General features: G+C 43.8%; 1 protein-coding gene across 1 annotated transcript; it reads right to left on the bottom strand.

The window, feature by feature from the left end:
* Positions 1–5,419: 5,419 nt before the first annotated feature.
* slc35g2b (solute carrier family 35 member G2b) lies at positions 5,420–21,266 on the bottom strand. Its single transcript, XM_061964692.2, has 2 exons — positions 21,093–21,266; positions 5,420–6,856 (listed from the first exon to the last, which is right to left on the bottom strand). Exon 2 carries the CDS (start codon positions 6,838–6,840, stop codon positions 5,611–5,613), a length of 1,230 nt encoding a protein of 409 aa, XP_061820676.1. The 5' UTR covers positions 6,841–6,856; positions 21,093–21,266; the 3' UTR covers positions 5,420–5,610.
* Between the last annotated feature and the right edge of the window lie 1,181 nt (positions 21,267–22,447).

Below are 22,447 nucleotides of genomic sequence, written 5' to 3'. Positions count from 1 at the left end.
AACAACAAAAAAATATCTTCTTTTGCTCCCTGACAGGAAAATTCCACTTTTTTCTTTGCATTTTTCCCCACTGAGTAAAAAAAAAGCCCTAATTCTAACACTGAAATGGGACAATTATGTGGATCTTAAATGGTAACTTTATCAGAAAAACGGAAATTTTGATGAACAAATGTTTGTACATATTACAAAAAAAGATGAATTACTGGTGAGATGTGTTTGATTACCAAAACAAACCACTAATTGACTTCATAATTGACCTCAATCATCATGATAATGAGCATAATAATTATGTGGTTGATTTGAGCGCTTGAAAAAAAAAAGGGTAGTCATCGCCCCCTGCTGGGCGTATTGGACACTGCATTGACTCGCATGGTGTTCCTAATGAATTGTCTCAGAGCGTTCTATACATTTTTTTTTTAAATTTAATTTATGATTAATGAATAAAAATGTGTGAAATGAACAAAAAAAATTATTATTTAACAAAAAAATTAAGTCAAATATATGATGTATAATAAAATAAATTTAATGAAAAAGAGAAAATATTTATGTTAAATAAAAAAAATGTTTTTGACTTGTATAATATATGAATTTCCCCTACAGTGTCCATACTTTAGCACCACCCTCTATTCAAAAAATGAGTTATTTTCCAATAAAATGTAAGTCGAATAAATAAATTAAATGAAAAAAATATATATATAATAAACTAACTAAATATTACTTTTTATTTCCATAATGTATGAATTATAGACTCCAGCACCCCCAAGAAGGACAAGCATGGAATTAAGAAATATGCATGATGTATAAAAATACAAATAAATTACATTGAAAGGGAAACACACTTTTATTTTATTGAACACAATTTTTTACTTGCAAAATATGTTAGTTTTTCCTGCAGTGAATCATGTTGTTCCAAAAAGGATTATTTGACAAAAAAATGTAAATATATAAAGGTCAATAATTGAAAGAAATCACATAAAAATATATTTTATTCAATACTTCTATTAAATTATCTAGATATCATTTTTATTTGCATTATATATATATATACTTCTATTAAATTCTTCTATTAAATTATCTAGATATCATTTTTATTTGCATAATATATATATGTATTATGCAAATAAAAATGATATCTAGATAATTTAATAGAAGTATTGAATAAAATATATTTTTATGTGATTTCTTTCAATTATTGACCTTTATATATTTAAATTTTTTTGTCAAATAATCCTTTTTGGAACAACATGATACACTGCAGGAAAAACTAACATATTTTGCAAGTAAATATATATATATATATATATATATATATATATATATATGTATTAGAGATGCGCGGATAGGCAATTATTTCATCCGCAACCGCATCAGAAAGTCGTCAACCATCCGCCATCCACCCGATGTAACATTTGATCAGAACCGCACCCGCCCGCCATCCGCCCGCACCCGCCCGTTGTTATATATCTAATATAGACGATGCAAGGCATTAGTGAGGTTATAAAGCTTTTGCCTGTTAAAGAAAGGAGACTGATCCAATGCAGCACAGACATTCGCGTGCCACGCTGTCACGACCCAGACGCACACCAGTGCGCAATCATATGGGAGCCGCGCTGAGCGCACCTCCAAGCGCGTCTCGCTGCCGGCGACGGCCGGGTATGGGCCCAACGCTCCAGCGCCATCCATTTTCAGGGCTAGTTGATTCGGCAGGTGGGTTGTTACACACTCCTTAGCGGGTTCCGACGTCCATGGCCACCGTCCTGCTGTCTATATCAACCAGGGTGAGCCCCACCCCTTTCGTGAGCGCACTGCGCGCGGAGTGACCCCTGTTACGCGCCCCCGGCAACAGGTGTGGCGGGCAGGTAAGCTGCTTACCTGCTGCGCGTGACGCCGGCCGCGGCGAAGGCGGACGAGGCGGGGTGTCGGTGCGGTGGGCGCGGTGGTGACCCTGGACGTGCGTCGGGCCCTTCTCGCGGATCGCCTCAGCTACGGCTCCCGGTGGGGCCCTCTCGGGGGAAGGGGCCTCGGTCCCGGACCCCGGCGAGGCGTCGGGGGCCTTCTCCGCTCCGTAAAAGTGTCCATCTCTTTTTTTTTTTTTCTTCTGTTGTGGCATATGCAGCAGGTGCCTGCTCGTTTTTCGTATGTGGGTAACAACATTTAACTATGTATATATATTTCCCAATTGGTTTAACTGCCACCCGCCTGAATCTATTTAAAATCTAATTTTTTTTTTATTTCAACCGCCCGACCCGACCCGACCCGACCCGCGGATAAAATCTATTTTTTTTTTTATTTCATCCGCCCGATCCGCGGATAATCCGCGGACTCCGCGGTTGTGCCCGCAAACCGCGCATCTCTAATATGTATATATATATATATATATATATATATATATATATATATATATATATATATATATATATATATATATATATATATGTATATATGTTCCCTGCAGTGTCCGTACTTTAAGATCAACAAATTAAATATTTAACAAAAAAATGTCTCTGATACATTCAGTAATATTAGGAATAAATTACATTAAAAACAGAAAATACATTTGTTATACATAAATTTAATTATAGGAACATTATTTTTAATTAAAAAATATATTGATTTTTCCTGACAGTTTCTAGGCTTTGTTTCTATTCCAAAAAGGAATTATTCAACAAAAAAAAATTAAAATATATGATGAACACCGCGCTCAAACATAAGGGTGTCCATATGTGCACTTTGCACCAGGACACCCTAGGCCGGCGTTTCATGATCGACTTTGTAGTTGTGTCATCAGATTTACTGCCTCATGTTTTGGACACTCGGGCTAAGAGAGGTGCGGAGCTTTCTACTGATCACCACCTGGTGAAGAGTTGGCTGCGGTGGTGGGGGAGGATGCCGGACAGACCTGGCAGGCCCAAACGCATTGTGAGGGTCCGCTGGGAACGTCTAGCAGAATCTCCTGTCAGAGAGAGTTTCTATTCTCACCTCCGGAAGAACTGAGCGAGGCGCTGGACATTGAGTCCGAGTGGACCATGTTCCGTACCTCTATTGTCGAGGCGGCCGATTGGAGCTGTGGCAGCAAGGTGGTTGGTGCCTGTCGTAGCCGTAATCCTAGAACCCGTCAAGCTGAAGAAAGAGTCCTATCGGGTCCTTTTGGCTCATGGGACTCCGGAGGCAGCGGACAGGAACCGACAGGCCAAGCGGTGTGCGGCTTCAGCGGTTGCAGAGGCAAAAACTCGTACATAGGAGGAGTTTACGGGAAGTCATGGAAAACGACTTCCGGATGGTTTCGACGCGATTCTGGACCACCATCCGCCGCCTCAGGAAGGGGAAGCAGTGCAGTGTCAACACCATGTATAGTGAGGACGGTGTTCTGCTGACCTCGACCTTGGATGTTGTAGATCGGTGGAGGGAATACTTCGAAGACCTCCTCAATCCCACCAACACATCTTCCTACGAGGAAGCAGTGCCTGGGGAATCTGCGGTGGGATCTCCCATTTCTGGGGCTGAGGTTGTTAAACACTCCTCAGTGGCAGAGCCCCGGAGGTGGATGAGACCGCCCAAAGTTCCTTAAGGCTCTGGGTGCTGTGAGGCTGTCTTGGTTGACAAGACTCTGCAACATCACATGGACAGAGTGGTGGTTCCTTTCTTTAAGAAGGGGAACCGGAGGGTGTATTCCAACTATCGTGGGATCACTCCTCAGCTTTCCCGGTAAAGTCTATTCACGTGTACTGGAGAGGAGGCTACGCCGGATAGTCAAACCTCAGATTTCGTCCTGGTCCTGGAACTGTGGACCAGTTCTATACTCTCGGCAGGGTCCTTGAGGGTGCATTGGAGTTTGCCCAACCAGTCTACATGTGCTTTGTGGACTTGGAGAAGGCATTCGACCGTGTCCCCCAGGTAGTCCTGTGGGGAGTGCTCAGAGAGTAGGTTTGATCTCCCATTTCTGGGGCTGAGGTTGTTAAACACTCCTCAGTGGCAGAGCCCCGGAGGTGGATGAGAACCGCCCGAAGTTCCTTAAGGCTCTGGATGCTGTGAGGCTGACTTGGTTGACAAGACTCTGCAACATCACATGGACAGAGTGGTGGTTCCTTTCTTTAAGAAGGGGAACCGGAGGGTGTATTCCAACTATCGTGGGATCACTCCTCAGCTTTCCCGGTAAAGTCTATTCACGTGTACTGGAGAGGAGGCTACGCCGGATAGTCGAACCTCAGATTTCGTCCTGGTCGTGGAACTGTGGACCAGTTCTATACTCTCGGCAGGGTCCTTGAGGGTGCATTGGAGTTTGCCCAACCAGTCTACATGTGCTTTGTGGACTTGGAGAAGGCATTTGACCGTGTCCCGAGAAAGTCCTGTGGGGAGTGCTCAGAGAGTATGGGACTGTCTGATTGTGGCGGTCCGCTCCCTGTATGATCAGTGTCAGAGCTTGATCCGCATTGCTGGCAGTAAGTCAGACCCGTTTCCAGTGAGGGTTGGACTCTGCCAGGGCTGCCCTTTGTCACCCATTCTGTTCATAACTTTTATGGACAGAATTTCTAGGCACAGTCAAGGCAGTGAGGGGATCCAGTTTGGTGGCTGCAGAATTAGGTCTCTGCTTTTTGCAGATGATGTGGTCCTGATGGCTTCATCTGGCCAAAATCTTCAGCTCTCACTGGATCGGTTCGCAGCCGGGTGCGAAGCGACTGGGATGAGAATCAGCACCTCCAAGTCCGAGTCTATGGTTCTCACCCGGAAAAGGGTGGAGTGCCATCTCCGAGTTGGGAAAGAGATCTTGCCCCAACTCGAGGAGTTCAAGTACCTCGGAGTCTTGTTCACGAGGCGGATCGGTGCGGCATCCGCAGTAATGCGGACGCTGTATCGAGCCGTTGTGGTGAAGGAGCTGGGCCAAAAGGTAAAGCGCTCAATTTACCGGTCGATCTACGTTCCCATCCTAACCTATGGTCATGAGCTTTGGGTTATGACCGAAAGGACAAGATCACGGGTACAAGCGGCAGAATTGAGTTTCCACCGCTGGGTGGAAGGGCTCTCCCTTAGAGATAGGGTGAGAAACTCAAAGTAAAGCCGCTGCTCCTCCACATCGAGAGGAGCCAGATGAGGTGGTTCGGGCATCTGGTCAGGATGCCACCCAAACGCCTCCCTAGGGAGGTGTTTAGGGCACGTCTCTAGGGACGTAGGAGGCCACGGGGAAGACCCAGGATACATTGGGAAGACTATGTCCCCGGCTGCTCTGGGAACGCCTCTGGATCCCCGGGAGGAGTCGGACGAAGTGGCTGGGGAGAGGGAAGTCTGGTCTTCCCTGCTTAGGCTGCTGCCCCCGCGATCCGACCTCGGATGAGCGGAAGAAGATGGATGGATGGATGGCATTAGGAATAGATGACATTAAAAGGAGAAAAACATTTTTGGTATACATATATTGAATTATTACAATAATTATTTGTCTATTTGTATTGTACAGATGAAGAAGACACGAGGCTGCGTGACAAACAAGATTTATTGATCACACCACAAGTCGCTGACGTCACGATTAGAAAAAAAAACATCAATGGTCAACAATTGGGTCAACGGTCACAGATGTTACACTCTTCTTCTTGTAAACATGACACAAAAGTCACCGCCTCACTTGATGGGCGAGTCCAGGATCTCCTGGTAATCCTGGCGCACGGCGCGGCCCATGCGGTAGAGCTTGAGGCCGGTGAGGGCAAAGACGCTGACCACGATGAGCAGGGCGCCCAGGACGTCGTAGGCGGAGGGCACCATGCGCAGCACGATGAGCTGCAGGAACATGGCCACCACGATCTCCAGGTGTTGCACAGAGCTCACCAGGGCCGGGTGGAACTTGTTGAGGGCGTAGTAGACCCCCAGGAAGGCCACGGTGGAGCAGACGCAGATCCCCGCCAGGTAGGCCCAGGTCTCGGCGTCCAGCGGGACGATGGGCTCCTGCATGGCGAACATGGTGGAGGCGCCCCATGCCGTGCCCGTCCAGCCGAAGGTGAAGAGCGCCGTCCACATGCTGACGCGCTCCTTGATGGCGCGGTACACAATCATGGCCAGGGCGGCGCTCAGGCCCGCCATGGCCGTCATAGTGTAACCGAAGGCCTCCTTCCAGAAGCCCAGCCGGGACTGATCCTGGCCCGCCACGTTGGGCACCATGACCAGGCACAGGCCGAAGACGCTGCCCACCACCGTCACCACGTCGGCGTAGGCCATGCGCTCGTCCAGCAGCAGGAAGGCCAGCACGGCGCTAAAGACGGTGGTGGAGGCGCGCCACATGATGGTGCCGTTGCTGGGCGGCACGATGGCGAAGGAAGTGTAGGCGCAGCTGATGGAGACCACGTTGCACACGCCGTAGAAGAAGAGGCGCAGGCGGTACCCCGGGGGTCCGAAGGGCGCCTCGTGGCGGTAGAAGACCACGGAGATGGCCAGGACCTGGATCACCGAGCGGATGAAGAGCAGCTCCAAGGACGGAACCTTGGAGCGGTCGGCCGCCAGGCGGGTGATCAACGCCACGCAGCCGTGCGCCACCGCCGCCCCGAACAACGCCGTCCACGTCACCCTGGAGGCCAGCACGTTGGCCTCGCCGAAACTGGCCAGCTGACCTCCCACCCCTCGCTCTCGGCCGCCGCCGCCCTTGCCTGGCGTCTCCATGGTGCCGAACAACGTCCTCCCGCCGCTGGCCTCCGACACCAGCTTCCTGCCCGTGTCCGCCTCAGCGAAGGTGCCAAAGTCCTCGAAGGAGGGAGCCTCGTCATAGCCTTCGTCGCCCGGCTGGGAGAAGTGAGGGGCGTACTTGGCCGTCACCGCGCTGGGGTGGATCTTTACACGCTTCTTGGATGACGGCACCTCCATCTTGTTTCCACGCGACCTGAGGAACACATCGTCAGTCATTAGGGACTAACTGCTGACATGGGGGGCGTGAGAGGTAAAGCGTATATATTGACACATACAGATAAACATTCACTTCAAGTGGGCGTGAGAGGCAATAGCGTATATCTTGACACGTACAGATAAACATTCACTTCAGGGGGGCGTGAGAGGCACCAGCGTATATCTTGACACAAACATTCACTTCAGCAGGGGGGATGTGAGAGGCAACAGCGTACCGGTATATCTTGACACATACAGATAAACATTCACTTCACGGGGGGCGTGAGAGGCAACAGCGTATATCTTGACACATACAGATAAACATTCACTTCACGGGGGGCGTGAGAGGCAACAGCGTATATCTTGACACATACAGATAAACATTCACTTCAAGGGGACGTGAGAGGCAACAGCGTATATCTTGACACATACAGATAAACATTCACTTCAGGGGGGGTATGAGAGGCAACAGCATACATCTTAACACATAAACATTCACTTCAGGGGGGGCATGACAGTCAACAGCATACATCTTGACACATACACATAAACATTCACTTCAGGGGGGGCGTGAGAGGCAACAGCGTATATCTTGACACGTACAGATAAACATTCACTTCAAGGGGCGTGAGAGGCAATAGCGTATATCTTGACACATAGAGATAAATATTCACTACATGGGGGGGCGTGAGAGGCAAACAGCGTATATCTTGACACATACAGACAAACATTCACTTCAGGGGGGCGTGAGAGGCAATATTGTATATCTTGACACATACAGACAAACATTCACTTCAGGGGGGCGTGAGAGGCAACAGCGTATATCTTGACACATACAGTTAAACATACACTTCAGGGGGGGTATGAGAGGCAACAGCATACATCTTAACACATAAACATTCACTTCAGGGGGGGCGTGAGAGGCAACATCGTATATCTTGACACATACAGACAAACATTCACTTCAGGGGGGCGTGAGAGGCAATATTGTATATCTTGACACATACAGATAAACATTCACTTCAGGGGGCGTGAGAGGCAACAGCGTATATCTTGACACATACAGATAAACATTCACTTCAGGGGGGCGTGAGAGGCAACAGCGTATATCTTGACACATACAGTTAAACATACACTTCAGGGGGGGTATGAGAGGCAACAGCATACATCTTAACACATAAACATTCACTTCAGGGGGGGCGTGAGAGGCAACAGCGTACATCTTGACACATACACATAAACATTCACTTTAGGGTAGGAGCGTGAGAGGCAAGAGCGTATATCTTGACACATACAGATAAACATTCACTTCAGGGGGGCGTGAGAGGCAACAGTGTATATCTTGACACATACAGATAAACATTCACTTCAGGGGGGCGTGAGAGGCAACAGCGTATATCTTGACAAATACAGATAAACATTCACTTCAGGGGGGCGTGAGAGGCAACAGCATATATCTTGACACATAAACATTCACTTTAGGGTAGGAGCGTGAGAGGCAAGAGCGTATATCTTGACACATACAGATAAACATTCACTTCAGGGGGGCGTGAGAGGCAACAGCGTATATCTTGACACGTACAGATGAACATTCACTTCAGGGGGCGTGAGAGGCAATAGCGTATATCTTGACACATACAGATAAATATTCACTACATGGGGGCGTGAGAGGCAAACAGCGTATATCTTGACACATACAGACAAACATTCGCTTCAGCAGGGGGGACGTGAGAGGCAACAGCGTATATCCTGACACATACAGACAAACATTCACTTCAGGGGGGCGTGAGAGGCAATAGTGTATATCTTGACACATACAGACAAACATTCACTTTAGCAGGGGAGACGTGAGAGGCAACATTGTATATCTTGACACATACAGACAAACATTCACTTCAGGGGGGCGTGAGAGGCAATAGTGTATATCTTGACACATACAGACAAACATTCACTTCAGGGGGGCGTGAGAGGCAACAGTGTATATCTTGACACATATGACACATACAGACAGACATTCACTTCAGGGGGGCGTGAGAGGCAATAGTGTATATCTTGACACATACAGATAAGCATTCACTTCGGGGGGCGGGGGGGTATGAGAGGTAACAGCGCATATCTTGACAAATACAGATAAACATTCACTTCAGGAGGGGCGTGAGAGGCAACAGCGTTTATCTTGACACGTACAGATAAACATTCACTTCAGGGGGGTGTGAGAGGCAATAGCGTATATCTTGACACATACAGATAAATATTCACTACATGGGGGGCGTGAGAGGCAAACAGCGTATATCTTGACACATACAGACAAGCATTCTCTTCAGCAGGGGGGACGTGAGAGGCAACAGCGTATATCTTGACACATACAGACAAACATTCACTTCAGGGGGGCATGAGAGGCAATAGTGTATATCTTGACACATACAGATAAACATTCACTTCAGGGGGACGTGAGAGGCAACAGCGTATATCTTGACAAATACAGATAAACATTCACTTCAGGGGGGCGTGAGAGGCAACAGCGTATATCTTGACAAATACAGATAAACATTCACTTCAGGGGGGCGTGAGAGGCAACAGCATATATCTTGACACATATACATTCACTTCAGGGGGGCGTGAGAGGCAACAGCGTACTTCTTGACACATAAACATTCACTTCAGGAGGGCCGTGAGAGGCAACAGTATATATCTTGACACAAACAGATAAATATTCACTTCAGGGGGCGTAAGAGGCAATAGCGTATATCTTGACACATACAGATAAATATTCACTACATGGGGGCGTGAGAGGCAAACAGCGTACATCTTGACTCATACACATAAACATTCACTTCAGGGGGGGCGTGAGAGGCAACAGCGTATATCTTGACACATACAGATAAACATTCACTTCAGGGGGCGTGAGAGGCAATAGCGTATATCTTGACACATACAGATAAATATTCCCTACATGGGGGGGCGTGAGAGGCAAACAGCGTATATCTTGACACATACAGACAAGCATTCACTTCAGCAGGGGGGGACGTGAGAGGCAACAGCGTATATCTTGACAAATACAGATAAACATTCACTTCAGGGGGGCGTGAGAGGCAACAGCATATATCTTGACACATATACATTCACTTCAGGGGGGCTTGAGAGGCAACAGCGTACTTCTTGACACATAAACATTCACTTCAGGAGGGCCGTGAGAGGCAACAGTATATATCTTGACACATACAGATAAATATTCACTTCAGGGAGCGTGAGAGGCAATAGCGTATATCTTGACACATACAGATAAATATTCACTACATGGGGGCGTGAGAGGCAAACAGCGTACATCTTGACACATACACATAAACATTCACTTCAGGGGGGGCGTGAGAGGCAACAGCGTATATCTTGACACGTACAGATAAACATTCACTTCAGGGGGCGTGAGAGGCAATAGCGTATATCTTGACACATACAGATAAATATTCCCTACATGGGGGGGGCGTGAGAGGCACACAGCGTATATCTTGACACATACAGACAAGCATTCACTTCAGCAGGGGGGACGTGAGAGGCAACAGCGTATATCCTGACACATACAGACAAACATTCACTTCAGGGGGGCATGAGAGGCAATAGTGTATATCTTGACACATACAGATAAACATTCACTTCAGGGGGGCGTGAGAGGCAACAGCGTATATCTTGACAAATACAGATAAACATTCACTTCAGGGGGGCGTGAGAGGCAACAGCATATATCTTAACACATATATATTCACTTCAGGGGGGGCGTGAGAGGCAACAGCGTATATCTTGACACATAAACATTCACTTCAGGAGGGGTGTGAGAGGCAACAGCGTATATCTTGACACGTACAGATAAACATTCACTTCAGGGGGCGTGAGAGGCAATAGCGTATATCTTGACACATACAGATAAATATTCACTACATGGGGGCGTGAGAGGCAAACAGCGTATATCTTGACACATACAGACAAACATTCACTTCAGCAGGGGGGACGTGAGAGGCAACAGTGTATATCCTGACACATACAGACAAACATTCACTTCAGGGGGGCATGAGAGGCAATAGTGTATATCTTGACACATACAGACAAACATTTGCTTCAGCAGGGGGGACGTGAGAGGCAACATTGTATATCTTGACACATACAGACAAACATTCACTTCAGGGGGGCGTGAGAGGCAATAGTGTATATCTTGACACATACAGACAAACATTCACTTTAGCCGGGGGGACGTGAGAGGCAACATCGTATATCTTGACACATACAGACAAACATTCACTTCAGGGGGGCGTGAGAGGCAATAGTGTATATCTTGACACATACAGACAAACATTCACTTCAGGGGGGCGTGAGAGGCAACAGTGTATATCTTGACACATATGACACATACAGACAGACATTCACTTCAGGGGGGCGTGAGAGGCAATAGTGTATATCTTGACACATACAGATAAGCATTCACTTCGAGGGGGGGGGGGGGTATGAGAGGTAACAGCGCATATCTTGACAAATACAGATAGACATTCACTTCAGGAGGGGCGTGAGAGGCAACAGCGTATATCTTGACACGTACAGATAAACATTCACTTCAGGGGGAGTGAAAGGCAATAGCGTATATCTTGACACATACAGATAAATATTCACTACATGGGGCGTGAGAGGCAAACAGCGTATATCTTGACACATACAGATAAATATTCACTACATGGGGGCGTGAGAGGCAAACAGCGTATATCTTGACACATACAGACAAACATTCACTTCAGCAGGGGGGACGTGAGAGGCAACAGCGTATATCCTGACACATACAGACAAACATTCACTTCAGCAGGGGGGACGTGAGAGGCAATAGTGTATATCTTGACACATACAGACAAACATTCACTTCAGCAGGGGGGACGTGAGAGGCAACATTGTATATCTTGACACATACAGACAAACATTCACTTCAGGGGGGCGTGAGAGGCAATAGTGTATATCTTGACACATACAGACAAACATTCACTTCAGGGGGCGTGAGAGGCAACAGTGTATATCTTGACACATACAGACAAACATTCACTTCAGGGGGGCGTGAGAGGCAATAGTGTATATCTTGACACATACAGATAAGCATTCACTTCGGGGGGGGGGGGGCATGAGAGGTAACAGCGTATATCTTGACAAATACAGATAAACATTCACTTCAGGGGGGGCATGAGAGGCAACAGCTTAATAGCATATATCTTGACACATACAAATAAACATTCACTTCAGGGTGGGCGTGAGAGGCAATAGCAAAAATCTTGACACATACAGATAAACATTCACTTCAAGGGCGGCGTAATAACACATCTTGACACATACACATAAACATTCACTTCAGGGGGCCGTGAGAGGCAATAGCATATATCTTGACACACAGATAAACATTCACTTCAGGGTGGGGCATGAGAAACAATAGCGTAATAGCATGTTTAGTGTTAGTAAAGATTTATCTGGACACATTCAGATTAAAACAACAACAACATTAATTTAAGGGGGTGGGGGGGAAATTTGTCTCGGGGGGGGGGGGGCGTGAGAGACAATAGTTTAATAGCATCTTTAGTGTTAATAAAGATTTATTTTGACACATATAGATAAACAAAAAAACAATATTAACTTAAGGGGGTGGGGGTGGGAAAAAAAATCTGTCTCTGGGGGGCGTGAGAGAAAATAGCTTAATAGCATCTTTAGTGTTAGTAAAGATTTATCTTGACACATACAGATTAAGAAAAACAACAATATTAATTTAAGGGGGTGTGGGTGAAAAACAAATCTGTCTCGGAGGGGGGCGCGTGAGAGAAAATAGCTTAATAGCATCTTTAGTGTTAGGAAACATTTATCTTGATACATATAGATTAAAAAAACAACAATATTAACTTAAGGGGGTGGGGGTGAAAAAAAAATCTGTCTCCGGGGGGGACGGGGGGGGGGGGGCGTGAGAGGCAATAGCTTAATACCATCTTTAGTACACATACACATAAACATTCACTTCAGGGGGCCGTGAGAGGCAATAGCATATATCTTGACACACAGATAAACATTCACTTCAGGGTGGGGCATGAGAAACAATAGCGTAATAGCATCTTTAGTGTTAGTAAAGATTTATCTTGACACATACAGATTAAAAAAACAACAATATTAATTTAAGGGTGTGGGGGTGAAAACAAAAATCTGTCTCTGGGGGGGGCGTGAGAGACAATAGCTTAATAGCATATTTAGTGTTAGTAAAGATTTATCTTGACACATACAGATAAAAAACAACAACAACATTAGCTTAAGGGGGTGGGGGTGAAAAAAAAATCTGTCTCGGGGGGGGCGTGAGAGACAATAGCTTAATAGCATCTTTAGTGTTAGTAAAGATTGATCTTGACACATACAGATTAAAAAAACAACAATATTAATTTAAGGGGGTGGGGGTGAAAACAAAAATATGTCTCTGGGGGGAGGGGGGCGTGAGAGACAATAGCTTAATAGCATCTTTAGTGTTAGGAAACATTTATCTTGACACATAGATTAAAAAAACAACAATATAATTTAAGGGGTTGGGGGTGAAAACAAAAATCTGTCTCGGGGGGGGGGGGGGCGTGAGAGACAATAGCTTAATAGCATCTTTAGTGTTACTAAAGATTTATCTTGACACATACAGATTAAAAAAACAACAATATTAATTTAAAGGAGTGGGGGTGAAAACAAAAATGTGTCTCGGGGGGGAGGGGGGGCGTGAGAGACAATAGCTTAATAGCATCTTTAGTGTTAGTAAAGATTGATCTTGACACATACAGATTAAAAAAACAACAATATTAATTTAAGGGGGTGGGGGTGAAAACAAAAATATGTCTCTGGGGGGAGGGGGGCGTGAGAGACAATAGCTTAATAGCATCTTTAGTGTTAGGAAACATTTATCTTGACACATAGATTAAAAAAACAACAATATAATTTAAGGGGTTGGGGGTGAAAACAAAAATCTGTCTCGGGGGGGGGGGGGCGTGAGAGACAATAGCTTAATAGCATCTTTAGTGTTACTAAAGATTTATCTTGACACATACAGATTAAAAAAACAACAATATTAATTTAAAGGAGTGGGGGTGAAAACAAAAATGTGTCTCGGGGGGGAGGGGGGGCGTGAGAGACAATAGCTTAATAGCATCTTTAGTGTTAGTAAAGATGTATCTTGACACATACAGATTAAAAAAACAACAATATTAATTTAAAGGGGTGGGGGTGAAAACAAAAATGTGTCTCCGGGGGGGGGCGTGAGAGGCAATAGCTTAATAGCATCTTTAGTGTTACTAAAGATTTATCTTGACACATACAGATTAAAAAAACAACAATATTAATTTAAAGGGGTGGGGGTGAAAACAAAAATCTGTCTCCGGGGGGGGGGGGGGGGGGGGGGCGTGAGAGGCAATAGCTTAATACCATCTTTAGTGTTACTAAAGATTTATCTTGACACATACAGATTAAAAAAACAACAATATTAATTTAAAGGAGTGGGGGTGAAAACAAAAATGTGTCTCGGGGGGGGGGGGGGGGCGTGAGAGACAATAGCTTAATAGCATCTTTAGTGTTAGTAAAGATTTATATTGACACATCCAGATTAAAAAAACAACAATATTAATTTAAGGGGGTGGGGGTGAAAACAAAAATCTGTCTCTGGGGGGGGGGGGGGGGGGGGGGGGGCGTGAGAGACAATAGCTTAATAGCATCTTTAGTGTTAGGAAACATTTATCTTGACACATATAGATTAAAAAAACAACAATATTAACTTAAGGGGGTGGGGGTGAAAAAAAAAATCTGTCTCCGGGGGGGACGGGGGCGTGAGAGGCAATAGCTTAATAGCATCTTTAGTGTTACTAAAGATTTATCTTGACACATACAGATTAAAAAAACAACAATATTAATTTAAAGGAGTGGGGGTGAAAACAAAAATGTGTCTCGGGGGGGAGGGGGGGCGTGAGAGACAATAGCTTAATAGCATCTTTAGTGTTAGTAAAGATTTATCTTGACACATACAGATTAAAAAAACAACAATATTAATTTAAAGGAGTGGGGGTGAAAACAAAAATGTGTCTCGGGGGGGAGGGGGGCGTGAGAGACAATAGCTTAATAGCATATTTAGTGTTAGTAAAGATTTATCTTGACACATACAGATAAAAAACAACAACAACATTAGCTTAAGGGGTTGGGGGTGAAAAAAAAATCTGTCTCGGGGGGGGCGTGAGAGACAACAGTGTATATCCTGACACATACAGACAAACATTCACTTCAGGGGGGCATGAGAGGCAATAGTGTATATCTTGACACATACAGACAAACATTTGCTTCAGCAGGGGGGACGTGAGAGGCAACATTGTATATCTTGACACATACAGACAAACATTCACTTCAGGGGGGCGTGAGAGGCAATAGTGTATATCTTGACACATACAGACAAACATTCACTTTAGCCGGGGGGACGTGAGAGGCAACATCGTATATCTTGACACATACAGACAAACATTCACTTCAGGGGGGCGTGAGAGGCAATAGTGTATATCTTGACACATACAGACAAACATTCACTTCAGGGGGGCGTGAGAGGCAACAGTGTATATCTTGACACATATGACACATACAGACAGACATTCACTTCAGGGGGGCGTGAGAGGCAATAGTGTATATCTTGACACATACAGATAAGCATTCACTTCGAGGGGGGGGGGGGTATGAGAGGTAACAGCGCATATCTTGACAAATACAGATAGACATTCACTTCAGGAGGGGCGTGAGAGGCAACAGCGTATATCTTGACACGTACAGATAAACATTCACTTCAGGGGGAGTGAAAGGCAATAGCGTATATCTTGACACATACAGATAAATATTCACTACATGGGGCGTGAGAGGCAAACAGCGTATATCTTGACACATACAGATAAATATTCACTACATGGGGGCGTGAGAGGCAAACAGCGTATATCTTGACACATACAGACAAACATTCACTTCAGCAGGGGGGACGTGAGAGGCAACAGCGTATATCCTGACACATACAGACAAACATTCACTTCAGCAGGGGGGACGTGAGAGGCAATAGTGTATATCTTGACACATACAGACAAACATTCACTTCAGCAGGGGGGACGTGAGAGGCAACAGTGTATATCCTGACACATACAGACAAACATTCACTTCAGGGGGGCATGAGAGGCAATAGTGTATATCTTGACACATACAGACAAACATTTGCTTCAGCAGGGGGGACGTGAGAGGCAACATTGTATATCTTGACACATACAGACAAACATTCACTTCAGGGGGGCGTGAGAGGCAATAGTGTATATCTTGACACATACAGACAAACATTCACTTTAGCCGGGGGGACGTGAGAGGCAACATCGTATATCTTGACACATACAGACAAACATTCACTTCAGGGGGGCGTGAGAGGCAATAGTGTATATCTTGACACATACAGACAAACATTCACTTCAGGGGGGCGTGAGAGGCAACAGTGTATATCTTGACACATATGACACATACAGACAGACATTCACTTCAGGGGGGCGTGAGAGGCAATAGTGTATATCTTGACACATACAGATAAGCATTCACTTCGAGGGGGGGGGGGGTATGAGAGGTAACAGCGCATATCTTGACAAATACAGATAGACATTCACTTCAGGAGGGGCGTGAGAGGCAACAGCGTATATCTTGACACGTACAGATAAACATTCACTTCAGGGGGAGTGAAAGGCAATAGCGTATATCTTGACACATACAGATAAATATTCACTACATGGGGCGTGAGAGGCAAACAGCGTATATCTTGACACATACAGATAAATATTCACTACATGGGGGCGTGAGAGGCAAACAGCGTATATCTTGACACATACAGACAAACATTCACTTCAGCAGGGGGGACGTGAGAGGCAACAGCGTATATCCTGACACATACAGACAAACATTCACTTCAGCAGGGGGGACGTGAGAGGCAATAGTGTATATCTTGACACATACAGACAAACATTCACTTCAGCAGGGGGGACGTGAGAGGCAACATTGTATATCTTGACACATACAGACAAACATTCACTTCAGGGGGGCGTGAGAGGCAATAGTGTATATCTTGACACATACAGACAAACATTCACTTCAGGGGGCGTGAGAGGCAACAGTGTATATCTTGACACATACAGACAAACATTCACTTCAGGGGGGCGTGAGAGGCAATAGTGTATATCTTGACACATACAGATAAGCATTCACTTCGGGGGGGGGGGGCATGAGAGGTAACAGCGTATATCTTGACAAATACAGATAAACATTCACTTCAGGGGGGGCATGAGAGGCAACAGCTTAATAGCATATATCTTGACACATACAAATAAACATTCACTTCAGGGTGGGCGTGAGAGGCAATAGCAAAAATCTTGACACATACAGATAAACATTCACTTCAAGGGCGGCGTAATAACACATCTTGACACATACACATAAACATTCACTTCAGGGGGCCGTGAGAGGCAATAGCATATATCTTGACACACAGATAAACATTCACTTCAGGGTGGGGCATGAGAAACAATAGCGTAATAGCATGTTTAGTGTTAGTAAAGATTTATCTGGACACATTCAGATTAAAACAACAACAACATTAATTTAAGGGGGTGGGGGGGAAATTTGTCTCGGGGGGGGGGGGGGGGCGTGAGAGACAATAGTTTAATAGCATCTTTAGTGTTAATAAAGATTTATTTTGACACATATAGATAAACAAAAAAACAATATTAACTTAAGGGGGTGGGGGTGGGAAAAAAAATCTGTCTCTGGGGGGCGTGAGAGAAAATAGCTTAATAGCATCTTTAGTGTTAGTAAAGATTTATCTTGACACATACAGATTAAGAAAAACAACAATATTAATTTAAGGGGGTGTGGGTGAAAAACAAATCTGTCTCGGAGGGGGGCGCGTGAGAGAAAATAGCTTAATAGCATCTTTAGTGTTAGGAAACATTTATCTTGATACATATAGATTAAAAAAACAACAATATTAACTTAAGGGGGTGGGGGTGAAAAAAAAATCTGTCTCCGGGGGGGACGGGGGGGGGGGGGCGTGAGAGGCAATAGCTTAATACCATCTTTAGTACACATACACATAAACATTCACTTCAGGGGGCCGTGAGAGGCAATAGCATATATCTTGACACACAGATAAACATTCACTTCAGGGTGGGGCATGAGAAACAATAGCGTAATAGCATCTTTAGTGTTAGTAAAGATTTATCTTGACACATACAGATTAAAAAAACAACAATATTAATTTAAGGGTGTGGGGGTGAAAACAAAAATCTGTCTCTGGGGGGGGCGTGAGAGACAATAGCTTAATAGCATATTTAGTGTTAGTAAAGATTTATCTTGACACATACAGATAAAAAACAACAACAACATTAGCTTAAGGGGGTGGGGGTGAAAAAAAAATCTGTCTCGGGGGGGGCGTGAGAGACAATAGCTTAATACCATCTTTAGTGTTAGTAAAGATTGATCTTGACACATACAGATTAAAAAAACAACAATATTAATTTAAGGGGGTGGGGGTGAAAACAAAAATATGTCTCTGGGGGGAGGGGGGCGTGAGAGACAATAGCTTAATAGCATCTTTAGTGTTAGGAAACATTTATCTTGACACATAGATTAAAAAAACAACAATATAATTTAAGGGGTTGGGGGTGAAAACAAAAATCTGTCTCGGGGGGGGGGGGGGGGGCGTGAGAGACAATAGCTTAATAGCATCTTTAGTGTTACTAAAGATTTATCTTGACACATACAGATTAAAAAAACAACAATATTAATTTAAAGGAGTGGGGGTGAAAACAAAAATGTGTCTCGGGGGGGAGGGGGGGCGTGAGAGACAATAGCTTAATAGCATCTTTAGTGTTAGTAAAGATTGATCTTGACACATACAGATTAAAAAAACAACAATATTAATTTAAGGGGGTGGGGGTGAAAACAAAAATATGTCTCTGGGGGGAGGGGGGCGTGAGAGACAATAGCTTAATAGCATCTTTAGTGTTAGGAAACATTTATCTTGACACATAGATTAAAAAAACAACAATATAATTTAAGGGGTTGGGGGTGAAAACAAAAATCTGTCTCGGGGGGGGGGGGGCGTGAGAGACAATAGCTTAATAGCATCTTTAGTGTTACTAAAGATTTATCTTGACACATACAGATTAAAAAAACAACAATATTAATTTAAAGGAGTGGGGGTGAAAACAAAAATGTGTCTCGGGGGGGAGGGGGGGCGTGAGAGACAATAGCTTAATAGCATCTTTAGTGTTAGTAAAGATGTATCTTGACACATACAGATTAAAAAAACAACAATATTAATTTAAAGGGGTGGGGGTGAAAACAAAAATGTGTCTCCGGGGGGGGCGTGAGAGGCAATAGCTTAATAGCATCTTTAGTGTTACTAAAGATTTATCTTGACACATACAGATTAAAAAAACAACAATATTAATTTAAAGGGGTGGGGGTGAAAACAAAAATCTGTCTCCGGGGGGGGGGGGGGGGGGGGCGTGAGAGGCAATAGCTTAATACCATCTTTAGTGTTACTAAAGATTTATCTTGACACATACAGATTAAAAAAACAACAATATTAATTTAAAGGAGTGGGGGTGAAAACAAAAATGTGTCTCGGGGGGGGGGGGGGGGCGTGAGAGACAATAGCTTAATAGCATCTTTAGTGTTAGTAAAGATTTATATTGACACATCCAGATTAAAAAAACAACAATATTAATTTAAGGGGGTGGGGGTGAAAACAAAAATCTGTCTCTGGGGGGGGGGGGGGGGGGGGGGGGCGTGAGAGACAATAGCTTAATAGCATCTTTAGTGTTAGGAAACATTTATCTTGACACATATAGATTAAAAAAACAACAATATTAACTTAAGGGGGTGGGGGTGAAAAAAAAAATCTGTCTCCGGGGGGGACGGGGGCGTGAGAGGCAATAGCTTAATAGCATCTTTAGTGTTACTAAAGATTTATCTTGACACATACAGATTAAAAAAACAACAATATTAATTTAAAGGAGTGGGGGTGAAAACAAAAATGTGTCTCGGGGGGGAGGGGGGGCGTGAGAGACAATAGCTTAATAGCATCTTTAGTGTTAGTAAAGATTTATCTTGACACATACAGATTAAAAAAACAACAATATTAATTTAAAGGAGTGGGGGTGAAAACAAAAATGTGTCTCGGGGGGGAGGGGGGCGTGAGAGACAATAGCTTAATAGCATATTTAGTGTTAGTAAAGATTTATCTTGACACATACAGATAAAAAACAACAACAACATTAGCTTAAGGGGTTGGGGGTGAAAAAAAAATCTGTCTCGGGGGGGGCGTGAGAGACAATAGCTTAATAGCATCTTTAGTGTTAGTAAAGATTTAACTGGACACATACAGATAAAAAAAAAACCCAACAACATTAGCTTAAGGGGGTGGGGGTGAAAAAAAAAAAATCTATCTCCGTGGGTGGTGGGGGGCGTGAGAGACAATAGCTTACCGTAATAGCATCTTTAGTGTTAGTAAAGATTTAACTGGACACATACAGATTAAAAAACAACATTAACTTAAGGGGGGGGATCTGTCTCCGGGGGGGGCGTGAGAGACCATAATTGAGAAGCACTGGATCAACTAACCTTTACTCTTGGCCCCGCCCACACACGCGCACACACACACACACACACACACACACACACACACACACACATACACACACACACACACACACACACACACACACACACACACACACACACACACACACACACACACACACACACACACACACACACACACACACAGTGTATGTAGAGTGTGTGTTTGCACATTGAGGCTGATGCGGTGTGATGGGATGACATTACATAACACACACACACACACACACACACACACACACACACACACACACACGCACACACACACACACACACACACACACACGCCCCCCCCCCCCCCCTCCCCCCCGCAGACCACAGTTGATGGCTACAAAAAGACAGTGAAAAAGGTGAAGGAGTGAGAGCTCCTCATCAATCATATGGGGTGCGACCACCAGGGGGCGGTCACGTGGTCATGATGAAGACGTCAAAGTGCACGACTCGAAAGAAGTGAAGAAGATGGAGGGAGTGACACACAACAAGTAGAAGAAGAAGTCAATATTTGGTACCTTCTTGTATTATTCACTCATGTCTTCATCCTCATCCTCATCCTCATCCTCATCCTCATCCTCCAGCGGCGAGGCGCGCGTACGGCGTGTGCGCGCGCGTCAGCTCGGCTCCCTCTTCAGCGTGAGGATGAGGAGGATGAAGCAGACGTGGAGGGTCTGAGGATGATGAAGATGATGAAGACGATGAAGCGAGAGGAGGAGGAGCAAAGTGATGAAGGCTGGGGGATCCTCCTCTTCCTCCCCGAGGCTCCACCTGGCTGGAGGCGCGTGCACGAAGGAGCGCGTGTGACGTCATTACCTTTGAGGCGGATGATCAATTATAATTGATGTCGTCTTTGTTCATGTGTTGGCCAATCAGAGTCCAGTATTTCCCTCTATAAATGATTTAATTTAAATGAACGAAATACAAAATTATTAAATGAATTCACGCTGACATTATTATGTGCATTTATTCATCTATTGTTTTAAATAATTAAATTAATTTACTCTGACACTATTATGTGCATTCATTAATCTATTGTTTTAATAAAAAAATGGCAAAAATGTTTAAACAATTGTGTTAGTTTTTGTATACATTGTACCATACTGCATATACTAACAATATACATATATAAACATTATACTATACTGTATATATTAACAATATACATATATAAACATTATATTATACTGTATATATTAACAATATACATATATAAACATTATACTATATTGTATATATTAACAATATACATATATAAACATTATACTATACTGTATATATTAACAATATACATATATAAACATTATACTATATTGTATATATTAATAATATACATATATAAACATTATACTATACTGTATGTATTAACAATATACATATATAAACATTATACCATACTGTATATATTAATAATATACAAATATAAACATCATACCATACTGTATATAATAACAATACACATATATAAACATTATACCATACTGAAGTGGTCCCCAACCACCGGGCCGCGGACGGGTACCGGGCTGCACAATGAAAAAAAATAAAAAAATAAATAAAACATTTTTTTTAAATTTTTAATTATTTTTTTTAATTAAATCAACATAAAAAAACACAATATATACATTATATATCAATATAGATCAATACAGTCTGCAGGGATACAGTCCGTAAGCACACATAATTGTATTTCTTTATAAAAAAAAAAAAAAAAAAAAAAAAAAAAAAAAAATACCATACTGTATATATTAACAATATACATATATAGACTGTATATAATAACAATACACATATATAAACATTATACCATACTGTATATTTTAACAATAAATATATGTAAACATCATATCATACTGTATATATTAACAATATAAAT

This window comes from Nerophis lumbriciformis, linkage group LG07 (genome assembly GCF_033978685.3).
Source record: "Nerophis lumbriciformis linkage group LG07, RoL_Nlum_v2.1, whole genome shotgun sequence".
In the NCBI taxonomy this organism is placed as follows: domain Eukaryota; kingdom Metazoa; phylum Chordata; class Actinopteri; order Syngnathiformes; family Syngnathidae; genus Nerophis; species Nerophis lumbriciformis.
This window is presented reverse-complemented; position numbering and strand designations above follow the sequence as displayed.

Excerpts from the sequence above, each read along its gene's own strand:
- slc35g2b (XM_061964692.2), bottom strand. The coding sequence starts at position 6,840 with ATGGAGGTGCCGTCATCCAAGAAGCGTGTAAAGATCCACCCCAGCGCG.